The sequence below is a fragment of the Takifugu flavidus genome, chromosome 21 (genome assembly GCF_003711565.1).
Source record: "Takifugu flavidus isolate HTHZ2018 chromosome 21, ASM371156v2, whole genome shotgun sequence".
In the NCBI taxonomy this organism is placed as follows: domain Eukaryota; kingdom Metazoa; phylum Chordata; class Actinopteri; order Tetraodontiformes; family Tetraodontidae; genus Takifugu; species Takifugu flavidus.
Window position 1 is genome coordinate 38264 of NC_079540.1, and position 26303 is coordinate 64566.

At 40.8% G+C, this 26303-nt stretch overlaps 2 protein-coding genes and 1 long non-coding RNA gene across 4 annotated transcripts in view; 2 read left to right on the forward strand and 1 right to left on the reverse strand.

Annotated features, from left to right (window-relative positions):
- On the forward strand, nt 1–4368 carry LOC130518770 (C-type lectin domain family 4 member E-like). The gene is made up of 8 exons (XM_057021643.1): nt 1–352; nt 590–735; nt 854–931; nt 1809–1913; nt 2371–2436; nt 2537–2688; nt 3773–3894; nt 3980–4368. Exons 2-8 carry the CDS (start codon nt 672–674, stop codon nt 4170–4172), a joined length of 780 nt encoding a protein of 259 aa, XP_056877623.1. The 5' UTR covers nt 1–352; nt 590–671; the 3' UTR covers nt 4173–4368.
- The window catches only part of LOC130518767 (uncharacterized), a 24951-nt gene continuing 3016 nt past the window's right edge, over nt 4369–26303 (reverse strand). Inside the window, exons 6-48 of one of the 2 annotated variants that reach the window (XM_057021638.1) lie at nt 24380–26201; nt 24205–24294; nt 23473–23607; nt 23190–23343; nt 22876–23068; nt 20531–22328; nt 20166–20273; nt 19268–19732; nt 18969–19042; nt 18677–18793; nt 17900–18060; nt 17653–17812; nt 17374–17568; nt 16857–17004; nt 16704–16762; nt 16376–16593; nt 15994–16162; nt 15428–15631; nt 15095–15248; nt 14870–14931; nt 14645–14734; nt 13857–14098; nt 13579–13759; nt 13281–13454; nt 12889–13039; nt 12447–12562; nt 12071–12208; nt 11703–11853; nt 10434–10606; nt 10136–10271; nt 9704–9799; nt 9556–9593; nt 9315–9432; nt 9029–9097; nt 8578–8690; nt 7464–7632; nt 7144–7289; nt 6902–7067; nt 6273–6424; nt 5897–6011; nt 5568–5810; nt 5359–5479; nt 4369–4756 (exon numbers count right to left, since the gene is read on the reverse strand). In XM_057021638.1, the coding sequence (XP_056877618.1) occupies nt 4528–4756; nt 5359–5479; nt 5568–5810; nt 5897–6011; nt 6273–6424; nt 6902–7067; nt 7144–7289; nt 7464–7632; nt 8578–8690; nt 9029–9097; nt 9315–9432; nt 9556–9593; nt 9704–9799; nt 10136–10271; nt 10434–10606; nt 11703–11853; nt 12071–12208; nt 12447–12562; nt 12889–13039; nt 13281–13454; nt 13579–13759; nt 13857–14098; nt 14645–14734; nt 14870–14931; nt 15095–15248; nt 15428–15631; nt 15994–16162; nt 16376–16593; nt 16704–16762; nt 16857–17004; nt 17374–17568; nt 17653–17812; nt 17900–18060; nt 18677–18793; nt 18969–19042; nt 19268–19732; nt 20166–20273; nt 20531–22328; nt 22876–23068; nt 23190–23343; nt 23473–23607; nt 24205–24294; nt 24380–26201 (9813 nt within the window). In that variant the 3' untranslated portion in view covers nt 4369–4527. Of the gene's footprint in view, nt 4757–5358; nt 5480–5567; nt 5811–5896; nt 6012–6272; nt 6425–6901; nt 7068–7143; nt 7290–7463; nt 7633–8577; nt 8691–9028; nt 9098–9314; nt 9433–9555; nt 9594–9703; nt 9800–10135; nt 10272–10433; nt 10607–11702; nt 11854–12070; nt 12209–12446; nt 12563–12888; nt 13040–13280; nt 13455–13578; nt 13760–13856; nt 14099–14644; nt 14735–14869; nt 14932–15094; nt 15249–15427; nt 15632–15993; nt 16163–16375; nt 16594–16703; nt 16763–16856; nt 17005–17373; nt 17569–17652; nt 17813–17899; nt 18061–18676; nt 18794–18968; nt 19043–19267; nt 19733–20165; nt 20274–20530; nt 22329–22875; nt 23069–23189; nt 23344–23472; nt 23608–24204; nt 24295–24379; nt 26202–26303 lie in introns of those variants that run through there. The other variant, XR_008948141.1, reaches the window with a different exon arrangement.
- Nucleotides 7162–9027, forward strand: LOC130518772 (uncharacterized). Its single transcript, XR_008948142.1, has 2 exons — nt 7162–7296; nt 7562–9027. It is a non-coding gene; the product is annotated as an uncharacterized LOC130518772 (long non-coding RNA).

The following is a 26303-nucleotide window of genomic DNA, read 5'->3' on the forward strand; positions in this document are numbered from 1 at the left end:
TCTCTCTCTCGCATCTTCTTATCTCCCTCTCTAACTCTCTCTGTCTCTCTCTCTTCTCTCTAACTCTCTCTAATTCTCTATCTGTCTCTGTCTCTCTGCCCCCCCTTCCCCCATCAGGGGTAGGATCCTGATTGTCTTGCACAGGGGATGGCTGCCCTTTCTGCTCCCAGTCAGAGACCATTTACCACCTCTTTGCCCAGGGTTCCAGACTGTAGGGGTTGTTGGACAGCTACAGTGGTGGTTTCTTGGATTAGGTGAGGGTTTCACTACTGTGCTAGGAGTGAGGTGGGACACCAGCTGGCTAATCTCAGAGACAACTAAGTTAGCCATCAGGGAGACCAGGAAGAACCAGGTGGGCAGTCAGCAGTCTCTTCCTCTCTCTCTCTAGCACTTCTCTCTATAGTGTTATGTCATTTTTGTCATTTTTTTACTTGTTTGTCAGTGGAACATTAGGCAGTTATCAGACAATAGTAAACTGTATAATTAAATGAAAGTTAGTAAAGAATACCTGGGATATTATAATCACTGTTTGAAAGTAAGTTTTGACCGCAAAATTAATTTATTTTTTTTAACCCTATCCCATCCTCAGAATTTACAGGAAGGATATTGGTACAAATGTGGTTGCAGTTCCGTGTGTAGCTTAAAGCACGTATGAAAAGCTCAATAGTAACATGACTGACACAAATACGGTATACAGCAATGTTACGTTTGTGAAAACCAGGAAAGGGATGAGAGGTGAGTCACTCCAAAACACATTTATTTCATTGTTATTGAATAACATTATCCACACTTTCCCCCCACAATTGAATCTTGAGTAACATTTGCTTTTGTCATTACTTTGACTGTTGCACAGAGACCACTTCAACACCAGATGAAACAACATACTCTGAGGTTAAAGTCTCTAAAATAAAGGCACCCAGTGAGCCTGATGGTAAGTGCAAAAACAAAGATCAAAAATATTAAAAAAGGAAGTGAGATCAGAAGTTATTGGACCTGAACCATTCATGTTAACTCTTCCATTTTTGAGCAATTGTAATAAATTGTGCAACAAAAGTAGAACTAAACATATCTGAAATGTTAATGTAAGGAATATAGTTGTTTTCCTGAACCGCGGAGCATGCAAGAGTGAGCTTGAGGTGTATTTATGCAATGATGTAATTTAGTGTGCTTGTGGAATTACATAATGCAAAAAATAAAATCTCCTCATCAACCAAGTGTGACCACAGGTTTACAGCAACTTTTGATACAAATATGTAATAATTCAACTTCAAACAATGCAGTAAACTGGAGGAAGGCTGTGTGCGTGATACTGTACCTGTGATAGTATTCCTTCTCAAATGAGCATCTCTTAAAATGTTTACCGTTATAATTTCATTTAAACATTAAAAGGTTCAACATTTTTGGAACACTGTCCACCGTGAATCAGGAAGTTATCACTTCATTATTCAAATCATCGGTCAATCGGTCAAAGGTTATATTGGCCCCAAAGTGATCTGACTGCGCCGACGTCGGAGCTCTCGCCTATAGCAGCAGCGCAGAATCTCTGCTGATGAGCCTGTCAACATTGTGTTTTATATAAACTATAACTCCTATACCGGGAAAAGGGAGGGAGTGTTTATAAATTAATTTATATGGAATTTTTACTTTGACCTGGAAGTGGTGGACATTCCACTGTTTTTCCATTGGGCTGTTCTTCACAATAATAAAAATACAAATAAGCCCATGAACATCTTTGTTTGGTTGTGGAGATATTTCTCTCCACACATCTGGACAGGTACTTGCCTGATAGCTCATTGATTTCTGAACAGGCCCGCAACAAGCTGTGTCAAATGGAGGGTCAAAGGTCACATCAGTCGCCTTCGGTCTTCTTACTGCTCTCCTGACTGCAGCTGTCATTGGTCTGATCTTCACTAGTGAGTATTTATACTTTGTTTATTTCACTGTACATTCTGTTAGTTTCTTTAGCTCTGTAATCTGTCCTGTTGTCTTTCCTTGGCCCCCTCTGCACGCACTCATCTGGTTTATTTTCTGTATGTTTGAATCATTTGTACAGAGCTGACTGCTTTCAACATATTTCATTTTAAAGTTGCTCTTATTAATACCGTTTTCCCTCTAAAATCAGCGCTTTCATATTTTCAAACCATGGAGCGCCTGCACCAGCTGTCAGCTGAAAATGCAAATCTATGCTTCTCAATGATGGTTGTGTTAGCTAATATTCTGACTAGCTGATGCTTTTTTACCATCTTAATTTATTTAATATTATCTGATAATCATGCACCATGACTTAATATATTTGTGACGTACTAATCTCCTCTTTAACAAATGAAAAATTTTGGAAAACAGTGAAATAATAAAACTCTTTTGCCTCAGAAACATGCTCTCAAATAACTTCACCCACCGAGGAGCCGAAAACTTGTCCTGCTTTTGTAAACACGAGTAAGAAGTTTGAAGCTTTTCTTTCGATCAGATACCAAATCTGGGGGGTGCTTCCATCTGCAGCCGCTCCACTTGAAACCCGTCCTTTTTCTGTTCAAAGCAAATCCGTGCCTGAACTGTCCGGACGGCTGGAAGAGCTTCGAAGGACAGTGCTATTATTTTTCTAACAACACGTTAGACTTTGAGAAGGCCAGAGAGCAATGTCAACAGCAAGGAGCAGATCTGGTTAAAGTATCCAGCAAAGAAGAGCAGGTACAGTAGATCAGCCGTAACAGCTCACTGCTGTTGTTATCTTTCTATATTGATAGACTCTAAGTGTGCCTGGACTGTAATAAAGCACTTTTAAGGTACTTGGATATTTTAATCCACTCCACTACATTTTGAAGATGCATTTGTCCATTTATTTTACTTAATACATTAAAAAATGTCTTTATTGGAAGCTATTTATAAAAAAGAGGGGTTCAAAATTCCCTGTGGCTGCTTGAATAACGTCTCCATTTACGTCTGAACACCTGAACTGTGGAATACTTTTACCAATACCATTTGCTTTACCTTTTTACATTGTCACCATCCAAGGTAGTTTTCTCTGTCAACTGGACTGGGTTTCTTCTCTTGAAGACGTTTCGCCTTCTATCCAGAAGGCTTCTTCAGTTCTGAAATCGCTGGGGAGAGAGCTTGAAAATATATAGCCCCTGTGGACCATTTGCATGCTAATGATCTGGGTGGTCACCTGAGAGTCGTTAGCAGGGTCGTTGGTCGGGTCGTTCACCTAGTTTCTGTTGAGGTGTCTCCCCTTTGTCTGCTGGGTCACATGGTGATGAGTCACTGGGTCTCCTGGAATGGTGTGAATGTTTGTTTTGCTGTTGGAAGGAGTGGAGGACTGCATTGTATGTGGGTGATAGGAAGTGCCTCAGGCCACCACCTCTGTTTAAGGATGGTTTCTCCAATTTAACATGGATAGCTTCCTTGACCCCCCTTTCAAACCAGCGGTCACAAACATTCACACCATTCCAGGAGACCCAGTGACTCACGACCATGTGACCCAGCAGACAAAGGGGAGACACCTCAACAGAAACTAGGTGAACGACCCGACCAACGACCCTGCTAACGACTCTCAGGTGACCACCCAGATCATTAGCATGCAAATGGTCCACAGGGGCTATATATTTTCAAGCTCTCTCCCCAGCGATTTCAGAACTGAAGAAGCCTTCTGGATAGAAGGCGAAACGTCTTCAAGAGAAGAAACCCAGTCCAGTTGACAGAGAAAACTACCTTGGATACAATGACCTGGATGACTGAGAATTTACAGACATTGTCACCATCCTTTCCTGCGCAGAAATTCCTGGCGGCCGCTGTCGCACCTATGATCACCAATCACGATCGGTTCTGGATCGGACTGACTGACTCGGAGGAGGAGGGACAGTGGTTGTGGATGGACAGATCTCCACTGGAGGAAAGGTTTGACTAGTCTGTGACAACATCTGCTTCAAATAAATAAAGTGGCACATTTTAAAAGCAAATCTTTCTGTTCTCTTTCATTCAGTTTGAAATTTTGGGTCAGCCACGAGCCAGATGACTGGAAGAAAGAAGATCCTGAAAATGGAGAAGACTGTGCAACTTTAGGGGAAAGAAGTGGGAAAGCGTACTGCTGGTATGACCGAACCTGCAAATATCCTCTGAGAAGTATTTGTGAGAAACCAGGAATGCCTGGATATCTAATGTGTGCAGGAATTTAGTTCCATCTTGTTCAAACAGAAAAAGGTAATGAACACAAAAAAGAACTTTAATTAGGAAAAATAATCAAGTTTCAGACATTTGATCAGAGTAACGCCTCAAAATGACTAATCAAGGTGGAATAAACTAAATCCAAGAGTAAATAAAGCCAAACTATGTACGGCAAATAAATACACAACAATGAGCTTAGCCAGAAAATGCCTTTGCCTATATTTGGTATTTTTATTCAGCCTAAAGTGTAAATGTATAACTTATGACAGGAACTGAAAACAAAATATTAACATTAATATATGTTTCTTAAGATATGTTTAACTCGGTTCCCAAAAAAAATTAAAAAAAATCTTCCACTTTGTGTGATCAATCTGAATCTTCATCAGACAGAAGGAGCATATCACCAGATATTTGCTGGTCTGGGCCTCTTTTATTTACCCCCCGCAGCTCCTTGACAGCAAGGATTCGTACCAGCATGGCATCCAGTGTCCTGTCGTCGAGGGGAGTGGAGGAGTACCAGACAGGGCTGCTGGGAGTGCAAGAAGCATGTGGCTGAAGGTAGAACAGGTCGCTGCGCTGCAATACTGACTTGAAGCTGCACAGAAGACAAGAAATTCAAAATGGCCATGAGGTTAAGACTTGATCAAAAGCATCATTACAAAAAAACACCTTCCCTTATCGCCGTTAAGACACACCTACCTACTCACAAAAGAGTAGGATCATCGTTCACCCTCATGAAATTCTGAGCCCCGAGATTGAGAACCACAGCTCTGAAGTCCAGAAATGAAGCTGCAATGTGTGGAGCACCCTAATGATCCCTAAAGCAGCTGTTTCTTCATATTAGTTCATAAGGACGTCAAATACTGTTCAGTACTATGAGTTGGTCTCCTCCCACCAGCCAAGCATGCTAGCTTTCTTATCATGATAATGACCAATTTACTGGTAGGGCAGGTCAGGGTTGACCTTTCCCCTGCTTTATAGGCTCAACTGTCAGCAAATTTAATCTATTTGTGTGCCATATAAGCTGTTGGTTCTCCAGGTTCTGCCATCTTAATGTGGGCAGTCTGTTTATTCACAGTCATGTTGACCAGCATCAATATTCCGAACAGATGATGTTCTGGACCACCGAAACCCATCAACGATCAAAACGAGGAGGGGAGAAAAAACGTGATTTAAAACAGATTAAAATTGACCAACCACTTGGAGAGGTAGAACTCATAGAGTCTGACAGGACAACGAAGAGGGTTCTCTGCGTTCTCCAGCATCTCCAAGATGTCGTCTTTATTCTCACTTTTATGCTTCTTCATTGGGACACCATCTAGATATAACAAACACAAACCCTCCATGCATAAAAGGTAAACGGCACGACAAGCATAGAATTGTTCCATATGATCCGTGCATCATACCAAACTCCTTCACGCATATTGGAGGGTAGAATCGCAGGAAGGTGGTTTTTGTGCAGCTCTGGCCAGTTTTGGTGCAGCGCATGAGGTGGGCAAATGACAGCTGGCGGTGCTGCTCCACGGTGGTGAAGCCAAAATGCTTGCAGCAGAAGAAGAGCAGGGTGTTGAGCAGCACTATGGGGGAGAAAGCCCCCAACTGCTTACAGTCCCAGAGGAACTCCTCCTCCACCCGTGAGTAGATGGAACCTGCAGCCAAAGTGTTCCGGATCAGGTTCTAAGTCAAGGTGGCCTAAGAAGGCCAGAGACGGATCAGGAAAAAAGACCTAACTCACCACTGGCTGTGCATGAGGGGTTGAAGGCTCTCAGAGTCTGAGCTAATACTTCAGAAAACTTACTATAGATGTGATCACTGAATATGTTCTCCGTACAGCCATTCTCAAAGAGGTACTGAAAATCAACCAAATATTAGATCAGACATGTTACAGCAACGCACCTGTTCAGCTCAAATATTAAAAAATTAGTTTGTTTTTTTTTTTAAAACACTATTAACAAATAAGGTTTGGAATTAGTTGTGTAGAGAGCTTCAGAATATGATGAATTTAACAGCATTTCCACACCCACATGAGTCAGTCAGACAACCCACGTCGTACCACCAAGGAATGTTTGGTTGTGTCACATTTCAGAGTTATGGTGCATGTGTGCGCTTGCCTGCTGGATGCTCAGACAGAGGTAGAACAGGTAGTCCGGCGAGTACGGCTGTCCATCAGGTCGTTTTACCTCCGTAATGAAACACACGAGGCCTTCGCTCAGCTCAGCTGGAGAGCACTGAAGGATGTTCTGATTGAGCGTCACGGCGGGAGCTGAACAAAGAGTTGGGACAAATGAGCGTCAAGCAGATTCTGTTCTTTACATCTTATAGTCTAGATTTTTAAACTTCCTCTTTGTGAGGGGACAAAATGATGTGCTATTCAATACAAATAACTGGCTACAAAAGCATTTACTGAATCTGCTTTGCTATTTTTAATGTATCTCCAAAAACAAAATTAAAAGATAAAAAAACTATTAAAAATGTATCACTACTATAGATCCTCATGATGTATTTTCACATTTACTGGACACAGACTTCAACAAAGGGAGCTTTTTGGATGTTGGCAGTAAACAAATAGGTATGAGTTTAATTCTTATTTATAAAATAATTGCAACAGAATTTTAGAGTTGGGGGATATAAAATATCTGAGCATTGAATAATCGGCTTTTTTGGTGTTTAAATTAATATTTCTTTTGTGAACAACTGAAAATTGGCCGTCCAAACAAGAAATGAAGACAGGGAAGCGTACAAGACACAAGGTAGAGGTTTGTTTGGGATTCCCGCCACTGCATCCATCTCTTCCAGGCGTTATTTCCTGTTTGACTCTTGAGTTTACGGGGCTTTCTGAACCTGACCTCGCCGGCACCTCTGTGAGATGTTTTGGCTGGGTTAGGTGTCTCTTGCAGGTTAAGACCCTTTAATAGAGGCAGAAATAGACAAAGCCTCAGCCAGATGACAGCACAAAGTAAGTGATTTCCTCTGATTTGTTACCTCATTCTTGCGGTGTACGTACTCCACAGGCTGTTGTAACAAAGCCGCTTGTGCAGCCTTTGGTGAGATCTGTGGAGCCTTCTCCACCCCCAGACATGAAGGTGGACCCTCATTTGCAATTCCCACCTGCGTTGGATTTGCCTGATCTGCGAGGTGGAGAAAAATAGTTGAATTGGAAACATTTCACGAGAAATTAAGGTTTTTGTACGTCTACATTGGGGTTCAGTGTTTTACCTTACGTTCTGCGTTTTTGAGAAATTTTACATTTTCACACAGTGATAACCACAGATATTGCCAAATGTGACACCATCATATCTTGCCTTCTTCTTTTTGTCGCTCTACAGTCACGACAGTCCCCTTCGGCCTATCCTTCATCTTGTATTTCTCATCTTGTACCATTTTCTGCTCCTCCTTGCAGGATTGGACACCCTGCCTCACGGATGGGTCAAGGCTGGTCGGCGTCAAAGAAAGAAATATAGGCACAGGAAGCTGTGTGGGCAGGACAAAGCACAGAAAAGCTGAAATGGCATTTTACAGACAAATGATTTTAAGGACATACCCTGAAATTAACAGGTCATTCCAGAAACAAGAAGTACACCTAAAATGTTATGCAACCTTCTTCCTATGACTGAGGTTAGCCTGATATTGGCCAGCTAAAAAGGAAACTAAAGAGCACTAAGACACATTTGATCTTTTTAGAATATTCAGCCTATAAATCTTGGAATTTATTGTACATAATGTTAATAAATATCTGTGCAGAAGCACAGTATTTTAAAATGTAATTAAAATAATCTGGGGGGAAAAGGATTGTGAGGGTGGGTTTTTTGACTGGAAAGAACTGACAGATCATTGGAAGTTTAGAAAGTCTCTGATTTGGATTCAGGTAGTCACAAATTCAGTCAAATGTCAATAGACACAAAGGCCTGATTTCCTCCAGGCAGAACATAGAAAATACACACGTCTTCTGACTGGGGATGTGGCTGGTTCACAATTAACCAGTCAATTTCAAACTTATGTTAAGAAGTAGTCAGTACTTTAAAGTGATAACCCAACCAAACTTAGCATGTGTGGGATGAGCTGAAGAGGACAGTGCAGAAGATGGAGATGCCCTCACAATCTAACAGATTTGGAGAACTTTTGCCGAGACAAGTAGGAAAATATTGTTTAATCATAAAATCAAAAGGTGCGTAGATGCTTAAAGTATTAGGTTTGGGTTTTGTACAATCATGCAAACACTATATGTTTTTTATGTGCCCTTCTAGAGGTCTTATTCTTCAAGGGAATAGTTCATATTACAGCTCACATTAAAGGTGAAAAAGTTGTGACACAGTGTGTGTGCACAGTGGTGAGCAGACATTTATTTCCACTGTAGTTAGTACTTTTGCTATTATCACATAGAGACTGCATTCTGGGGAATCTGTGCGCTCCATATACCGGTAAAGGTATTCCTGTAGGTGTTGGGACATATTGGCTGTACATGTTCATGGGCACAGGAACATATACTGGGACCGGCACTGGGAGGACTGTTGGTTTGGGCACCGTGTTGTCTGAAACAAAAAATAGTTTTTTATTGTGGGATTGGGAAATTTCTACAGACCTGAACTTTATAAAGAGCTAAAACTATTTGTCTAAATATAAACAGTCAAGCATTTTTGTGGAATTTGAGCTTGAATTGGGCTAAAAAAATAAAATAAAATAAATAAAAGCTGGTATATTTTACATTTTTCTAGGGTCATTTCTCCACATGCAATTTCAGAGGCAAAACAAAGATTTTACTCAAGTATTTCTGTAAAACTAGCAAAACCACAGTGGATTGCTGCAGTTGTTGGAAACCAATGTTTGGAGACTTAACAAAAATAAACGATCAAGGCTCTGTCTGTTTTACCTGAGGAAGTCTGAGTTTGATGACGGTTTTGTGGATGAGGGGTTTTCTTGGAGAGGGCAAAGTTCTTCACTACAGGAGAGATTATTGAAAAATATTAATGCAGCAGAGACTCCAGGTATATCTGCTTTAAATGTATGTAATTTTGATGCATCACCATTTTTGCTACCATGCAAAACTAAAATACAACTGGTTATAGTTTATCACCATCAAAGTACTCCTTAGAAAGAAACGAGCGCAGAAAGGTGGACATTTAGATTGAAAGGCAGAATCATATAGGCAATTGCACCTGTCTGTACTCCTTTTTCAACAGTCTGAGGTGTACACGACACTCCTTTATTGTGTGATAATGGTGAGCAGAGTGTGGACTTGTTCTTCACTTCATTGGGGACTGTTTGAACGCTGGCCTGGAAGACCAAATATTGAAATCAAAAGAGTCCGAAAGAATTGCTAAACTGCATCTCTATAATGCTTCGACACCAGGACTCAACCAATAAAGCCAAAAAAAGAACTTTTAAAGGTAAACTTACATGTCCAACAACTTTTGACTGAATATCAGGAATGGAAACTATGGAGAGATAACAGAACATAACAGAACCTCAGTTAGAAACAAAACCTCAACACAGGAACTGCAGCATCTTATTTCCGTAAAGTTACTCTTCGAAACCCTCAAACTACCATGATGTGAAGAGCTGGCCGAGAATTTGGACTGTCGAGACAAAGCACCAGCAAGGGAAAGGACGTTGGTGATGACTGGGGAGGACTCAGCTGTGCCTGGTGATTCAAATAAATGACAAATCTAGTCATCCACATTAGAGTCAGTCAAAGGCCTCAAATAAATAAAGAAGTGTTATCTTACCTGACCCTGTCTAGCTTAGGAGTGTGTTTGTTTTTCAATGACTGAAATGATTCAGTAATTTATTGACAACTATGTGTTAAAATTGTTGGATTACTTTAATCTACATGCATCTTGGCTTTTTTCCTGGTAAGGTCAATTCTGAGGACTTTTACTTTGTAATGACCTTCAAAGCATGTCCATTTTAGCTATTGACAGGCTAAAGCACAGTCCTCAGAAACAAATGTTCCAGCCTGGAACAATGAAACAGATACCTGTGTCAACCACCTGGACCTGTTGGTTGCAGTAATGCAGGAGACATTTAAGGTCACAGAAGTGTTTGACCTCTCCCAGCAGTTGAAGACTCTGACCCAGCTTCCCCTCATGGCTGCAGGTGTCACATCTGGCAATCTGACCAAAGGCACACAACAAATAGTTTAGTTTGAGTTCAGATGAGCTAAAATCACTGCTCCAGAACTGTGTTCTTAATACTATAAAAGACAACAACCATGATAACAACATTATCTTCAGATGATTTCCAAGACAGTAGAAACAGTTGTCACTTGTACTTACGTGACACAACAGTCGATTGTACTTGGAATTGCATTCTTCGGAGCAAAACTCCTTCTTAGCGCCACCATATGGTGCTGTCACTAGTGTTTTAGTAATGGAGAGACAGTACGTGCACGAGTGACAGTGATCTCCCCAATTCTTTTTCAGCTCATCGCAAAAGAACACAAAACACTCTGTAAAGCAAGAAAACAGACAAACAGTGATTTGTTTAATCTTGACTTTTGAAAAATCTTTTCTTTCTGCTCTAATCCATAGGACTTGCAAATGTATGTGATCTTTATGAGCTTTTGGTGTCGCAACCTTTCTGCAACATGGAGCAATCGTTGCAGATTTCAGCACTGAACTATTTCACCACAATAAGCAACACTGTCATAAAAGAAATGCCATTAAGAAAAGGCAAGAACTGATGATGAAGTCTTGGGGTCTAGCAGAGTCAACGGGACTGTTGAATGAAACTGGAAGACATTTCACTTCTCATCCAAGAACCTCTTGGATTAAGATTATTTGTGCTCCTACTGGATTGAAGGCCTATAGGTTTCCTGAGCAGATGTTGAAAGATGGTTGTTCTAGCATGACAAAGACAGCTTCCTCTCATTCAAACCACACGTCTTCTACCGCTTCAAGGAAACATACATACATGTCCCTTTTTCAGTCAGTTTTGAAACAAATTCAATGTTGAGTAAGAAAATGTGTTTCAAAACACTCCGTTTTCAATTTCCCCCCCATGTGGGAGGAGCGTCTTCCCCCTGGCAGAAGAGGTGGGTGGAGCAAAGACTGCCTGTGGGCGGAGTTCACAGAAGCTCATTAGGAAAAGTCCGTCAAACTGGCCGTTAAAGCGGGGCTGTGAAACTGGTGTGTCTGGAATCCAACTGTGCTTAATGTTGAGTTTTACTAAGATCTTCATTTAGAAATCAATGAACCACGAGCATGTGTCCCCTTCCATGCTGCCCTGGAATGAGTAACCTTTGAATTTAAGATGCCGTTGAACAGGTCAGTCCTGAGCAATGTGGTTTTTTTCCTTCGGTGTGCAGGTCTGTGCACTGTTTATGAGACAAAGATCCGTCCACGTAAAAGGAGAAAAGACTCAGGCACACCGAGATGAAATATGCATGTGCTGTCCAGCGCGGTGAAGAACCCAAACAGCTCTCTACGCCGAGCTGGTCAGAAGCCTCCTAGTTTCTTTTTAAACAGTTCAGTTGACTCTGAATTACTATGACCTGGATGAATGTCAACTTTCATGGACGTGATGTCTGGGTACAAATATTTTACCTTCGCTGCAGAAGCAGCAGTCTTTCTCGTTAACCCTTTTGATGTCCCCGATGGTCTGAACGTTCTTACAGTATTCGCACATTCCCACGATGCTATTGGCCTTCTTGAACGCTTCAGAGCAGGCGAGACTACACACAAAATGCAGTTTGTCCTGCACACGAACGCAAATACACATTACGTTTTTACAAAATTGCACACATCATTGATGGTTATGATACAGCATTGGTTTAAATGGAGCTTTCAAAGGGAGCAACAAACATCACATAAGGTGCTTTTAGAAACAATCTGTTCTTTTACAGTTTCGGTATTATTTAAAGCTTGATATGTGGCCCATCTACTGGACCTTAAAAGAACCATATCCAACGCACCTTTTTCTGGATTACTTTTGGTTTTTTGTCCAGATTTCGCTGACACTGGGAACAAAGCAGCATTCCTGGAGGTTTAAAGAATTCACAGTGGCTTCGGTCAGGGGCCACTGGTGGATTTGCAGCAGCAGTTGGGTTTTCCTTGAACAAAATTAAATGAATAAAAATGAGCTTTAAAATGCATATTGGTGTCCCGTAATTGTGTCAGCACTTTGAAAAACTAAATATATTCCAGCTCCAAGAGGAAAAAAAATACTGACCACCTTTACTGCCCAGAAACTCTTGTTAACAACATTACTCAAGGTATTGAAGAAGGACTTGCATTCTAATTAAAATCTCTACATCAGAACAATTCTGAAAACTTAGTGAGCTTTGTTACCTTAAAAGACATGGCACATGTTAGAGTGCAGAAGTTTCTGATGGAGGCATCCGACATGGCAAGGTGGCAGGCTGGTAGTGTTGACTCCCCACAGTTATCACAATTTAGTTGAATACCTGTTTGGAGAGGAGCATTGACCAAACACAATCAAACATTAAAAACAGCTAAAATGGTCACATTACTAGTAATTGTCTGTGTAAATTCTCAGTCATCCAGGTCATCGTATCCAAGGTACCGGTAGTTTTCTCTGTCAACTGGACTGGGAGAACTGAAGAAGCCTTCTGGATAGAAGGCGAAACGTCTTCAAGAGAAGAAACCCAGTCCAGTTGACAGAGAAAACTACCTTGGATTACTAGTAATTGTTATATAAAGTACATTATCCCATAAAACCTCAAAATACATATATAGACCAGACAAAAAAAGAAAGGAGAGGGTCTGATACCTGACGCACTGACAGCTTGAATTTTGGATGCCAGCAGACAGCTGGTGGAACAAAACAGCTCTATGAAATCATCACCTGTTTTGTTTTGAACCATAGCTGACATCAGACAAGAGTTGCTGCACATGGCACATGTTTGTGATGATGTCATTTTCTGAAAAATACAAAAAGCAATGTGGTTGTCTTAACTGAAGCCTTACAGCCAAGAGTGAAACTGTTTATGGATCAAGTCATCAATGTGGTTTCAGAGGGCCTAGACTAACTGTCAGGAGATTTAACAATCTAGTGGGATAACCAGCTTCCCTTCATGAAGGGTGAGTTATTCCCCTCAATTGGGTGCAGATTAGATAGTTGCTTTGCTATTTACTTTTACATTTGACTGAAGATGCATTTACCTGTTTAAATTGGTTCAGGCACTCAGTACTGCACAGTTTCTTGTTGCCATCTTCCATTTTGAGCTGGACAGGGGAGTTGCAGGTGGACAACTGGTTGATGGTGCAGAAGCGGACAAAACAGGGGTGGCTACACATTTTGTGGGTGATGTTTTTCTGTGTGACCTCATATTTGCTCTGAAGAAAGAAGAAAAAACAACTTCGCAAAGAACTGTCAACTGAAATATTTTCATCCCACAACTTCAGCAGGACCTGTCCATTATTATGACAGTGAATGGGCATTTGTTCCCTTGTTTCTTACATGGCAGTATCTGCTGCACACACTGCAGAGAGACTGTGATGTGTCTGGCATGAGAGGGAGCTTGGCAGACGTGAGTCTCTTGTAGTTGAAGGAGGACAAGCAGCTCTGGCGGCAGAAATCCTTCTTGGTTTTCTCACTGTCCACTGGACCCTGGACGGCGTCTTGAGGCTGGCTTATCACCCTAAGAGGATGATGAAGCACACATGAGAATGAAGAGGCACAGCTGTCGATAGAGCCAGTTGGAATGGAGGTGAGTTTTAAGGGAATGTGTCACTCACTGGAGGCAGAAGTGACAGGTCTTCATAACCCGTTTCAGCTGGTAAAACTCCAAAAGACAGGAAGTGGAACAAAATATATCTCCATGGCCCTTTCTTTGATAAACAGTCTCTCCATCACTCAGTGGCATTGTGCACTTTGAGCAAGTGGCAGGCAAATAAACACTGGCCACGGCATTAGGATTAGTTGCAGAGTCTTCCATTATGGAGAACAGTGAATCAACCTCTGTCTTTGTGTTCAATTCCTGCAGAAAAATATGCAAAATAGTTAGGGTTAGTTATCATCTTATCATCTATCATCTAGTTATTATCTATTTACGTATTTACAAAGGGCATTGGTGCTGAATTTAAAAAAAAAAACTGGCAAGGATTTACTTGCTGTTGTTAAATTAAAATAAAACAAATGAGGACAGTTAATGAATGACATGAGGAAAAAAGAAATCACAGAAAAAAGAACCATAACACAAACAGAAATATAAATAGAACAAATTCAATTCAAAGTGAAGAAAAGAGGTCTTTAAAATGAAAATCTGTGTCCTAACCTGGTTTAGTTATCAACAGCTTAAGGAACATAACTTTAAATACTTTGGCCTAATAGCATAATTAAATAAAGTCAAAATATGAACACACTGACATATTAGCAGTCTTCTCACATAAACCATGCACAGTAGTCCTGATGAGTGTTGCTTTCCAAATACCAGCACCAAATAATTAATACTGTGAGAAATAGAAAACACACAGCAATATTTCAGATTTCATTAACAGCCCAAAGCAAATCTATGAAGTCCCACCTTCCCAACTCTGGGTTCTTCCTTGATACTTTTGTTTAATACAGTAGATAACGTAGTGTGGTGGTAATTCTCAAGAGCCTCTTTTTTTATCTAAATGTGAGACAAAGAGGAAAGATGATTAGGAAGCATTGCAACAAAAATGTTTCTGAGTACAAAATGTTCTGTGTTTTGTAGCTCGATGTACGGTCTATTTAAAGTCAAGAGAAAATTGTTAATAATACTCACAAAGTCCAAATTTACAGGTATCTTCATTTCTTCAATGTCAAGGTCATTAAGTAATTTATGTTCTAAAAAGACATGATTAAAAAAGACTTGAAGATTTTTTAACGTTAATATTGAGCAATATATTCAACAAAATACCACCCATTTGTTTAAAAAGAGACCTCGCAGGTTCTAAAATGCAGCCATGCAGCAGTTCAGCCTTTCACACCGAGATGGTGGAGAGTGTACCTGGCAGAGTTGATGGCCTGAGACTGTTGGACACCATCATGCACCTGTTGCTGCAAAAGAATTTCAGCGTGCCCTCAATATCTGTATTTTCCACCATATCTGAGATCTGATGGTATGTTTGACACATAAGGCAGGGTTGGGGTGCCTTAACGCTCTGCAAAGATAGAAAATAAACACCACCAGATCATATTTCTGCCTTTTCCCATCGCATTTTAAACCAGACAAAGTTTGTAACAATTTAGATGCATAAAAAAGAGAAAATTCAACATCGTAGTTAAATTTAATGTGTAATGCATATTTAATAAATTCGATTTTGACAATTAAATTGTTCACCTCTTTAAACGTAACCAGACATTTGTCGCTACAGATGATTTTAATGCCGTCATCATCCTTCAGCACGAGAGGCTTGTCTGAGCAAACAGAGCAGCACATGTTGCAAAAAACCTCTGGAAAATTGTTGGCTTTATGGTATTGAATGAAGCAGGCGTCACTGCAAAAGCTGAACGTTAAGCCGTCCAGTGTCACCCTGGTTTTACACTGAAAAAGACCAAAACAAAAAGACAATTTCAGTCAGGGCAGCGGACGAAATTTGTGTTTGCAAATATTATGGCAAGGAAAAGGAGTTCTTTGCTGTCAAAATGTATAAACATCGACTCAAAAGAAGAGAATGAAAGCTGAATGAATGAAAGCAATACTGGCTCCTACCAATGCCCACATCCTTCACTTCTTTGACGTAACTAGTACAAAACTGACTTTAAATAACCATAGTCATTAGGTTTTCTTTTTTGTGGTAACAAAGTGTGGACGTTAAAAAATATTGCTTCAAATTTCTCTCTGAGGTTTGTAAGAGTTTCTTAATCACCATCAAGGGCAAACAGGAAGCTTTTTTTTTAACTTACGCTGCCAGTTCTGGCGCATGACTTGCAGCCTGTCTGAAGAGGACGATTGTGAGCAGCAGTGTTTCTCCTGGAGTTGACAGAAGACAGGCAGGCATCACTGCACAATTCCTTCATCGTTCCCGAATCATCCACCGGCGCCAGGATCATGTTGTGTGGCCGCATTATCACTCTGAGCAGGGAAAAAAAAGAGAAACCGAATCAACTTTCAAAACATTGTAAACGGAATCAAAAGCACAGTACAATGGTATAAACACTCCTGCTGACACAATGTGTTGATTACATTTATATGTTTGTATTAAAGTGTCTAGAATTAGGACTGAAAGACACAATCAGAAGGATTTTCAGGACGTAGACTGTAAAATGAAACTTTTGCTGGACTTACTGAAAGCAGTTGTAGCACTTGATGATGACAAAGTTGATGCGTGGGTGGCTTTTAGAAAGACACGACAGTGAGCAGAACAATTTGGGTGATTTCTCCTTCTGATACAGAGTTTCTCCTTTTGATACTTCCTTTTCACAGAGGCTGCAAATGACAGAAGACTGTGCAAGGAAAATCTTTGGCATCTCTTCTGTCTCATTCTCAGCAGAGCCTGAAATCTTCTGCAATAGAGGTGCGTGTATTGGACAGTCATTAGAAGAGGTTCCTGGATGTAACCCAACCTGTGCAGGAATTAATGAAGCCTTCTTCCTATTTTGAGAAATATCCTTACAGGATTACTTTGTTGCTTCAGCTCTTTTCTCTTCTGCAACCAAAATGAACTTTTTTTTACTAAAAGAAAGAAGCAGAAATAATTTGTTATTATTCATTTAGTAGATATCAACAATGAGAAGTAAATTGTCTAGAATTGTCATGTAATGATTACCTTTGTTTGGAGAGTAGAGGATGTAGGAACTCACACAAGTGCTGGTGCAAAAGAGTTCCACACTGTTGTCCTGGCATTGATGATGAACCATGTCCGATATCAGTGAAGGCGTGTGACACAGGGTGCACCACTGCCTTCCATCCAGATTCTGTGAAAAAATGTCACACGTATTAGTGTTTATTAGTAACTGTAGATTGATACTGAACACAAAATGCCCTAATAGGGCCCTGCGATGAACTGGCGACCCATCCAGTGATAGACCCTGCCTTCACCCATATGTGCTCCCTCCCCATGACCCCGAAAGCAATAAAGTGGTTAAGAAGGCAAATATTTTGGTGCTCGTATATTGCTGTTCCAAAACAAAGATTGGGTTTCAGCAGCCCAGTAAAGGACACATTCAACATAAAAACAAACAGCGATGCACAGAACAACAAGTGTGTCATCTGCACTGTATCTGCACGTCTCAAATTTTACTCTCTTAAACTTATAGATGAAGGTCATTATGGTGTTTCTGTACCTCCTTGAGTGCCTCCAGACAAGCCAGACTGCAGACCCTTTTAGAATCTTCTTCCAGCAAAAGCACAAGTGACTTTTCTTGGCAGGTCAGGCTGCAGTGCTCACATTTTTTAGGGTTGTCACTGCAGGAATCTTCTAGAGAGCAATCACTGCAAACCTTGTGGACAACTTCATTCAGGGTTATCTCACGGGCGTCCTTCCATAGATAATAGAGAAAGGGTGCTTTGAGAATGAATATAAGGTGGAAATGATGTGAAGGTTGACATGTGCTGTCACTTACAGAGCAGTGCTTCTTGCAAATGCTACAGACTGGCTGTGGTGATTGTCTGGATGCAGCGTTGGACTTAAAGGATGCCAGACAAGCAACACTGCAGAAGTCTTTCATTGTTCCTTTGATATCCACTGCAGCCATGATGAGATCAAGTGGTTGTAGGATCACCCTGGTGTATGAAGACCAGAAAGAATTAACATATATTTTGGATTAACTTACTCAAAAAATTGGATTACTTGATGATTACCGTACTTACTTCTGACATTGATGACAGGTCTTGGGGAGTGTTTTATTTGTGGGAAACATTTGAAATAAGCAGTTTTTTGAGCAGAAGACGTCAATAAATCCTTTCTTCTGAAATGCTGTTTGGCCTCTTCTCAGTATCTTCTTGCAACAGGAGCAGATCATCTGCATCTCCTGTTTTTACAAAAAAAATTGTATTATATACACACAAGATAGATATTTCCATACACCAAAAAAATGTTTGGCATGAAACCTGATAGTGCCTTTCTGCATTTTACAACTTTGAATGGTTGTATATTGCACCATTGCCAAGTACAAAGAAACTACGTAATTCTATAAGAAATGAACACATGCAGGGTTAAAAAAAGTACTCTGTTAATAACTGTAAAAAAAATACTCAGCAACAAGCACTGGACATCTGGAAGATGATTGGAAGTTTGTCTAAACTGGAACAGTCTGGGTAAATGATGTTGCATATGGTGAAGGAAAAGATGGCCCTTCAGCCCCCACAACTAACTTGGACATTTTGTCTTTGTTAGTTTAGTTTGTTATAAAATAATAATACAGTATATATGTTTATAATACTGACGCAAAGACACCTTTAGCAAATTCATGCCAAGTTATATTGACCATGATCTTTGATGTGTGAAAGCAACAAAAGGGGGAAAAGATCCAAATGGGGGATTAGAGTTTTAGAGGCCTAGTGTAGACAGAGATATAGAGAGGGAAAGAGTGAGAGAAAGAGAGACAGACAGACAGAGAGAGACAGAGAGTGAGAGAGAGAGCTTACCGTTGTATCACTAGGTGTGTCTGTAGTGCCAGAGGATGGATGCTGGTTTTCCTTAAGGTCGGGATGATTTTTTAGAGAATTTAGTTTTGAAATGTGGACTGTAGATTGAGCTTTATCCTATAAGAAAATAGGGGAAAACATGCACCATCACACTGTACTGTGCAATATGATTTTAATGCAAAGGCATTAAGCAAGAACATCAGCAGCTAAAATGGGCTGAAGAAAGGAGGGATTTTCCACTCGCCATTGAAGGTTTGAGTCCGTTTTGTAAGACATTTTAAACACAACTCACAATGTTCAGTCTTGGAATTAGAATCTTCACTTCTTTCATCAGAGGTGGTGCAGGGTGTAGTTTGCTTTTCATTTCTATAAGGTAATCAAGTATGTGTAAGAGCCTCTTTAACTGTTAACATCATTATTAAAATGACAATAAGCATTTAAAGTTATATAGCCCATTTTCACACATTTTGAGAGCTCTTTCTGAGCAAAATGACACATGTAGAGTTCAGCGTCATGCTAGCTCAAAACAGATTTTCAACTTCTGAATGCTACCAAATCGTGTGTCCAAGATGTTCACACAGCAGATCTTACCTGGACTTGTACTGGTGGAGGAACAGCCACCTTGCGCGTCCAACCGGCTGGTTCGTCTCTTCGTCTGCCCCTTTTTCTTTTCGTGGTTCTCTTTGTGAGTGTCACCTGTTTCTGCGAAGCCTTCCTTGTTTGTCGAGCGGTCAGGCGACGCTCCTGTGATTGATGACACTTCTCTTGGGCAATCTTTCCAATCTCCATCATTCTTCTCATTTCTGGCATCATCATCAGTGTCGATGTCCAGATCAAAGTCGACATTCATGTCCTCATCATCATCGCTGAAAGAGGCTTGTGTTGAATTGTGGTGAGGATGAGGTGATGTATTTGGAGGTGTAGGTTCCACATCACAGCTCTCGGGTGTTTGCTCTGACCACTTCTCTTCATTGGTGCCAGTTTCAGTTTCTTTCTCCCTCTTTTTTCTCTTGGCACGACTGCCTTTTCTCGAGGAAGAGTCTTTTCTCTTTCGACCTAGACGAGAAATGAACATAGTAGTTAGAGATTATTTACGCTCCATGTTGGCTATTTCATTCTTTAGTGATGATGACAAGTTGTTTACATGAGAAGTGATCTCCCATTATATCCCATTTATGCACTTTGCAAGATTTATTTGGAATTTGTCAATATATTACATCATTATTTCTGATATGGTAATTCCTATTTATATGTTTAGATTATGTATAATTGGATCTGAACAGTAACTATTAATCCTTGCAATGCTACTGGACGTGCCACATTTCAGCCAAATATGTGCTCAACATTTAATGAAGACACAACATTTTCAGCATAATTATCTGTAATTACACTAAACATTATGGGTCAGATAATCTGAAGAGAGTAATATTGACAATCTTTCTTCCGGGATCATTTTCAGGGCTGTCCAAATCCTAAGAACGTGTTTTACCATCCTCTTGGTCACCGACATCATATGTTTGGAGAGTGTTTTCTGATTCTTCATCGTCCTTTTCTGGTTTACTGGTTTCAAGGATTTCCATCTCTGCCTCCAGTTTATCTTCAAAAGGAAACAGAAGAAACAAATAACTGTAAAACCACAAGTGTGACTCAATAGTGCACGAACATTCCAACTACAGAAATAATAAATCACATCGTCCAATTGAGGCAACAGAACAAGAGAACACACAAGGAAGCCTGAGCTTTTGCATTTGTCCCAGTCTAATGTTCCTGCTGGTCTAATTGTAAAAAGAAAATAGGATTGCAAAACTAACCAAAGAAGATCGGTTTTTGGGCTACAGAAAACTTGACACGTACCAGCGATCTCAACTTCCTCGAAAGGTCTCCCTTCAAATCTCTGAAGATCTCCATTCTCCATGGCCGACAGAAGCTCCATGATCTTTGCGATGTCAATGGCCGTCTCGGGCATCTGGTAATGCTCTCTGTCAGTTGGGAGGTTCTGGCCCAACTGTTTGGCCAGCTGATCAAGTTCATCAGCGGTGAGGCTGAGAATCTGGAAGATTCTCAACATGTGCCTATGAAACTGGGGGGCCTTCAGATTCCCTTTGTTCTTTGCTTCGCTGCGATTAATAAAGACTACGGTGCACGAGCGTCCGTGGAGGAAGCGTTGGGAATTGTCAGGTTTGGCGAACAGGAATGGGTTATTTTTGCTGACACCACAGCTTTCCCTCTTGCTTATTAACAGGGTCAATGCAGTGAGCAGTTGGGGGGTCAAGATAAAGGTCATTTGTTTGCCTTGATGCCTGACATTGAATTTAACAAAGTGCTTGGGCAAGATTCGATCCAAGTGAACCTCGTAAACAGCAGCATTGTCAGGATTCTCCTGTTCTTCTCGCTCATTGAATGACCTCAGCGATACCTGGAAAATTTCTACATTTTTGTTGAAGATTGACACCTGAGAAGCCGTCACTCTGAGAAGCGCCTCATACACGGGAGGGCACTCATACAATGTAAGACTCTCAACCGCAGAAGTTGCTATGCTGTCCAAGTACTGGTAGAGAACCTGCACGTCCTGTATAAAGGGAAGCGTTTCTGTGGTTTTAATCTGTAATTTTTTAAGACAGCGCCATTTGTCTGCACACAACTGCAAATACGCTTCCACCTCTTCTATGGCCTGTTTGTCAGCATTCTCTTGCAAAGCTCTGGCAAATTTAATATTGCCAACTTTTTCAAGTGACTTAAACAATTTATATACAATGCCTGATCTCATGTAGGTCTTCCTCTCCCTGTCGTAACCTGCCAGCTCTCTCACAGCTTCAACAAGTTTGCTGAAGTTTTGAGGTTTAGCGGCATCGTCGAGACTAAGTATAGAGTCCTTCCTCAACTTTAAGAGAAGTCTTCCCATCAACTTTAACGTTTGCAAGATCAACCCAGGCTTTGACTTGGCTTCACTTGTGTGCCATATGTAGCGTGCCAGTTGCACCAAGAGGGGATCATTGGCAACTACAGATACAGCCTTGTCCTTTTTCAGTATTTCAAACATTTGTATCAACTCTATCGAGGTTTCATTGGACTCTATTGTCTCTGTCGCTGAAATTAGAGTTGAGACTTTATTCTTAAAGCCAGATGTCGAGGGCTTCTTTAAAGAACACTGAGACATGTGTCGCCACATGTTTGTACGCACGTACAAACCTTTACAATACACGCAATGTGCAAATGCTTTCACATCTGTGATTTGTCTAGAGTTTGTCTTCTGCGTCTTTTCATAATGCCTAAAATTTCCCTGTTTTCGTAACTTATCCAGTAGCCTATGTCGCGTCTTGGAGTGTTTGGGAAGTTTAAAGGCTTCAGCTATCTCTGGTGCCTCTTTTTTGTGAGTGAAAAGGTGACGGGAAATTTTTGAAGAAGCTTTTCCGCAAATAAGACAATAATTTTGAGCTTTCGTGGTGGAGGCATGGGATCTTTGGTCTTTATCCGATGTGGAGTCAGAGTTGTCGGTCAAATCTTCTTTGCTTTTCCGTGCAGAAGAATCTTCAGCCGTCTGTCGGCTGTTCTGGCTCGATGAGCTGTCATCACTGACTGGTTCACACCCGGGAACATAGTCATCATCACCGCAGGATTCTGCAGAACTGGAGGCATCGTCACCATCTGAATCCTTTGTAGTAGACACAAGTAAATAAAGTGACGGTTGGGATAGAGTTGGTACAGGGTTTAGCTTATTTTACAAACAGTATGTTATGTGGGAGCATCCTGCTGAGAACCAAACAAGCCTGCAAAAAGCCTATTTCACAGACATAAGAGACAGGCTGCATAAGGTTGGTTGCTATCCAATTACATTGATTTCTCATCTGACCCATTTAAACTGTAAACCGTGAATCTGAATTCTGGATAAAATGATTTCTCAGAGAGGGAAAGTTTGCTTTCCAATTCACTTCATGGAAATACTTGGCAGCAGGTTTTACTTTGTGTATTGCATGTTCAAATTGGTGATGCTAAAATGAGGTTCTCTATATAGGCCACTGCAATGCAATGAGCTCATTATTGAAACCACGTGTGGTTGTATTGGTCTGAGCTGTACCAGCAGAGTAACGCTAGCACTGCTTTCACAGCACCCTGACATCACTTACCATCACATTGTAGGAAAAGAGTAAATCCGACCAAAAAAATGGAGAAAAGCATCTCCATTTTCTAAATAAACTTACCATTGAGCGCCAAGGATAAGAGCTGTTCCCATAGCTGTAGGTTATCTCCTGTCCTGGTGATATTTCTGTGATGGCAAACAGGCATATGTGGGGTTTTCCATCACAAAATATTTTCTTGATTTTACAGTTGGGATTTATGTGATTGTCATTCACAAGTCTCCCAAGGCTCCCATCATCCTGTGACGCATCAGTGCTGCAAGGAAAGAGCTCAACATCAAACAAACGGAAACAGTCATTGTAGCGAGTTCTGTTGCCATACAAGAAGTTTGGAGACAAGACTAACGCTTCATCTGAGAACATGACATTGAACTCACCACCAGTTGGTCCCTTCACATGAGAAGTGAAACAAATAATTGTCCAGACACTCCCTACGTTTTACTTTGCTCGAGTCTTCTTGCGAGATGATGCCATGATACTCAACAACGAAGGCGGATGCTGGAATCTGTTTACTGGTGAACACACCTCGGCCTGTAAGGCAAAAATCACCATAACTCTGACTGTCACCTGGTGTTAGGGGCAACTACAGCACACAGTGAACTACGCCAGTGTGTCATTAAATGGTTCATTTTTATTGTAAATAATAAAGAAGGTAGAAACCTTTATCGGGGTTGATGAACTTCTGCTCAAGGAAGGGTTTGTCTCTGCAAGCACGTATGTGCTCCAGGGCATCTTGCTCAGGAGTCAGTTGCCTTTTCTTGTTCCTCAGCACGAAAGAGGATTTTCTAACATCACCTACGTTATTCAGGAAATTGACATTAAATTCTCATGAAAACTCCTCAGCAATTGTTGCAGCAATTAGTGAAAACATTTCTGGCAACTGATCAAGAGTATCTTTTTAAGTCTGTATCACCCTTTTAGCTGATCATGTATATAAAGAATCTGAGTTTATTTGTTGCACGTTTTGAACATTGCAAGTAATACATCTTGTAAAAATGTATATTATGTTTAAAAAAAAGATCATTTTATTTATTCATTTGTTCTAGTTTTCTGTGGCTTTCCAAAAATGTTGCTATTTCTGTCGCGAATACTTTTTCCCCTAGAAATATCAAAATAATCACTCTTAAACACTTCTAATCTTGCATTGATACTTTATTTCTGATATCATATTACTGTTATCATTACAAAAACAACCAGGGATCAACTCAAACTTTGTACTTTGAACTAATCTTGAACTAATAAGAAAACCGATTAGGAGTTGTATTTTTAAATCCACTGTGGTGTTTAGGAGTGGAAATAAAAGTGTCAGCGTATGAATAAAAGATCTGATGTGTTTCTAAAATTAATATTTTCAGGCAAAAATGTGGTACAAAGGTTGTATTCACAACTTACCTTTCTGCTTTAAAGAAACGTTAGATTCATTATCATCTTCGGCATTGTCAGTTTCAGAAGAAATCTGCTCCAGATCTGGCTCCAAGAAATCTTAAATAAAGCAAAATATCGAATATGATGATGTGTGGTTCAGATTTGTCGAAAAAAGCAGTGGACACTCAGACATTTAACATACCCTCTATCTCAACTTCATCAAGGGAATTTCCTTTGACCGTGTCAAGAGAACCCTCCTCCTTTGCCTGAACTAGTTTTGCTAGTTTTGCTATGTCCACTATTGCTGCTGGCGACCGATAATAAGCCCTGTCTGCACATATGTCGCGGCCCAAAAGTGTGGCAAGACGACAAAGGTCATCGTTGTCGAGGTTAAGAATCTGGAAGATCCTGGCGACGTGTTTGTGAAGGCTGACGGAGCTGAGATGTTCTGGGCACTTTGCGTGACAAAGGCTTGACAAAACTCTGATGGTGGCCGCGCCGTGAAACAGACTCGTGGGAGAAGAGTCGGGCCGCGCAAACAAAAAGGTGTTATCGCTGTGCACACCACATGCTCCCCTTTTGCTCACAAGTAATTTCATCGCCTCAATTAGATTCGGAGTAAACAAGATAGAAGCTTTTCTTTTGCATGGAGCACTAATTGGGGGGAAATGTTCAGACAATAACTGGATGGTACCATCGCTCTCCTGGAACCCATCAACTGTCATTTTTGCAACACGATCCACGTAGTTATTTAGGACTAATGTCTGGGCCAGTGTCACCCTGCAAAGTTCATTGTAGTCCAGGGGGTCTCCGTGCGTTATCAGACGTTCAGTGGCAAAGAGAGCTGTTTTTTCCAGGTATGTGCAGAAAGCTTGGACATCATGAGTGACTTGCAGAGTCGATGGGTTGCTCGTTTTGCTCGAGGAGGCAGAGGGTGTTTGCGAAGCACATTCACTCCATTCTTTTTTACATAACTCAATGGATTCCTTTGTGGCCACAGTGATTTCTTCTTTGCCATTGGCAATAATCAAAGCAATAACACAGATTGTTTTGAGCCAATGCCATAACTTCAAAGCAAGGCTCGGGTTTTCGTACCTCTGTGTCTGTTCATCGAATCCAGCAATTCCTCTGACGGCCTCAACGACTTTGTTGAAGTTTTTCGGTTTGATTGCGTCTTCGAAGCTATAAATACACTTATCGTGCAGCACCATCAAAAGTTTCCCCATTTGCCGAAGCTTCTGTGCGATACATTTATAATTATCTCTGGTGTTTTTGTAGTTCTTGAACAAACTCTGTGCCAACTTTAGCAAGAGAAAATCATTTTGAACTACTGACGTGACGTCGTCTTGTTGCATCATGAAGAGTAGCCTCCAAACATTAGCAGGAAGGGTTTCTTGGAACGGTGACTCTGCTGGAAATGTGCTCTGGACTTTGGTCTTGTCTTGTGCTGCACACATAGGTCGTAAGACACATCTGGCCGCATGCTGCCACACGTGCTTGCGTTTATGCATGGCTTTACAATATGGACAGGACCTAAGTTCCTTCGTACTGAACCTTTTCTTTGAGCGTCTACTTATTTTTAACATTCCACTGTTCTTCTCCAACACCTCTTGATTGTGTTTGTAATTCCCACGATTCCGTAAAACCTCCAGCAGCTTTTTTCTTTCAGAGGATTTCTTCCGCTTGGCAAAAGCTGCGGCGATATCAGGCTCTTCGTCAGCATGCTTCAATAAATGCCGACTTATTTTAGAAACACCTGCCCCACAAACATAGCAATAATTTTTCCTGGTGTACAAAGTAATTGTGGAGTTGAGTTTTGCCTCATTGTCCACATAGTCTCCATCCCTGCTGTTGTCATCCGAGGCAGATAAAGAAAAGTCTTGTTGTGTATATGATGCTTTACTATGTTGTGGCCTCTCCAAAGGTTTCTCGAAATTGCTTGCCAACCAATCAGCCCGGCTGTCACCATCATCATCATCAAATCCAGAATTTTCAAAGCTGGAAACAGCCCCCAAGTCATCACACTGGAAAAAAAGAACATTTTTTTTGACTGTCAACTCTCTAACATTGTATATCCCCTACACATACACATGCAAAATATGACATTATATCACTATATTGACCTT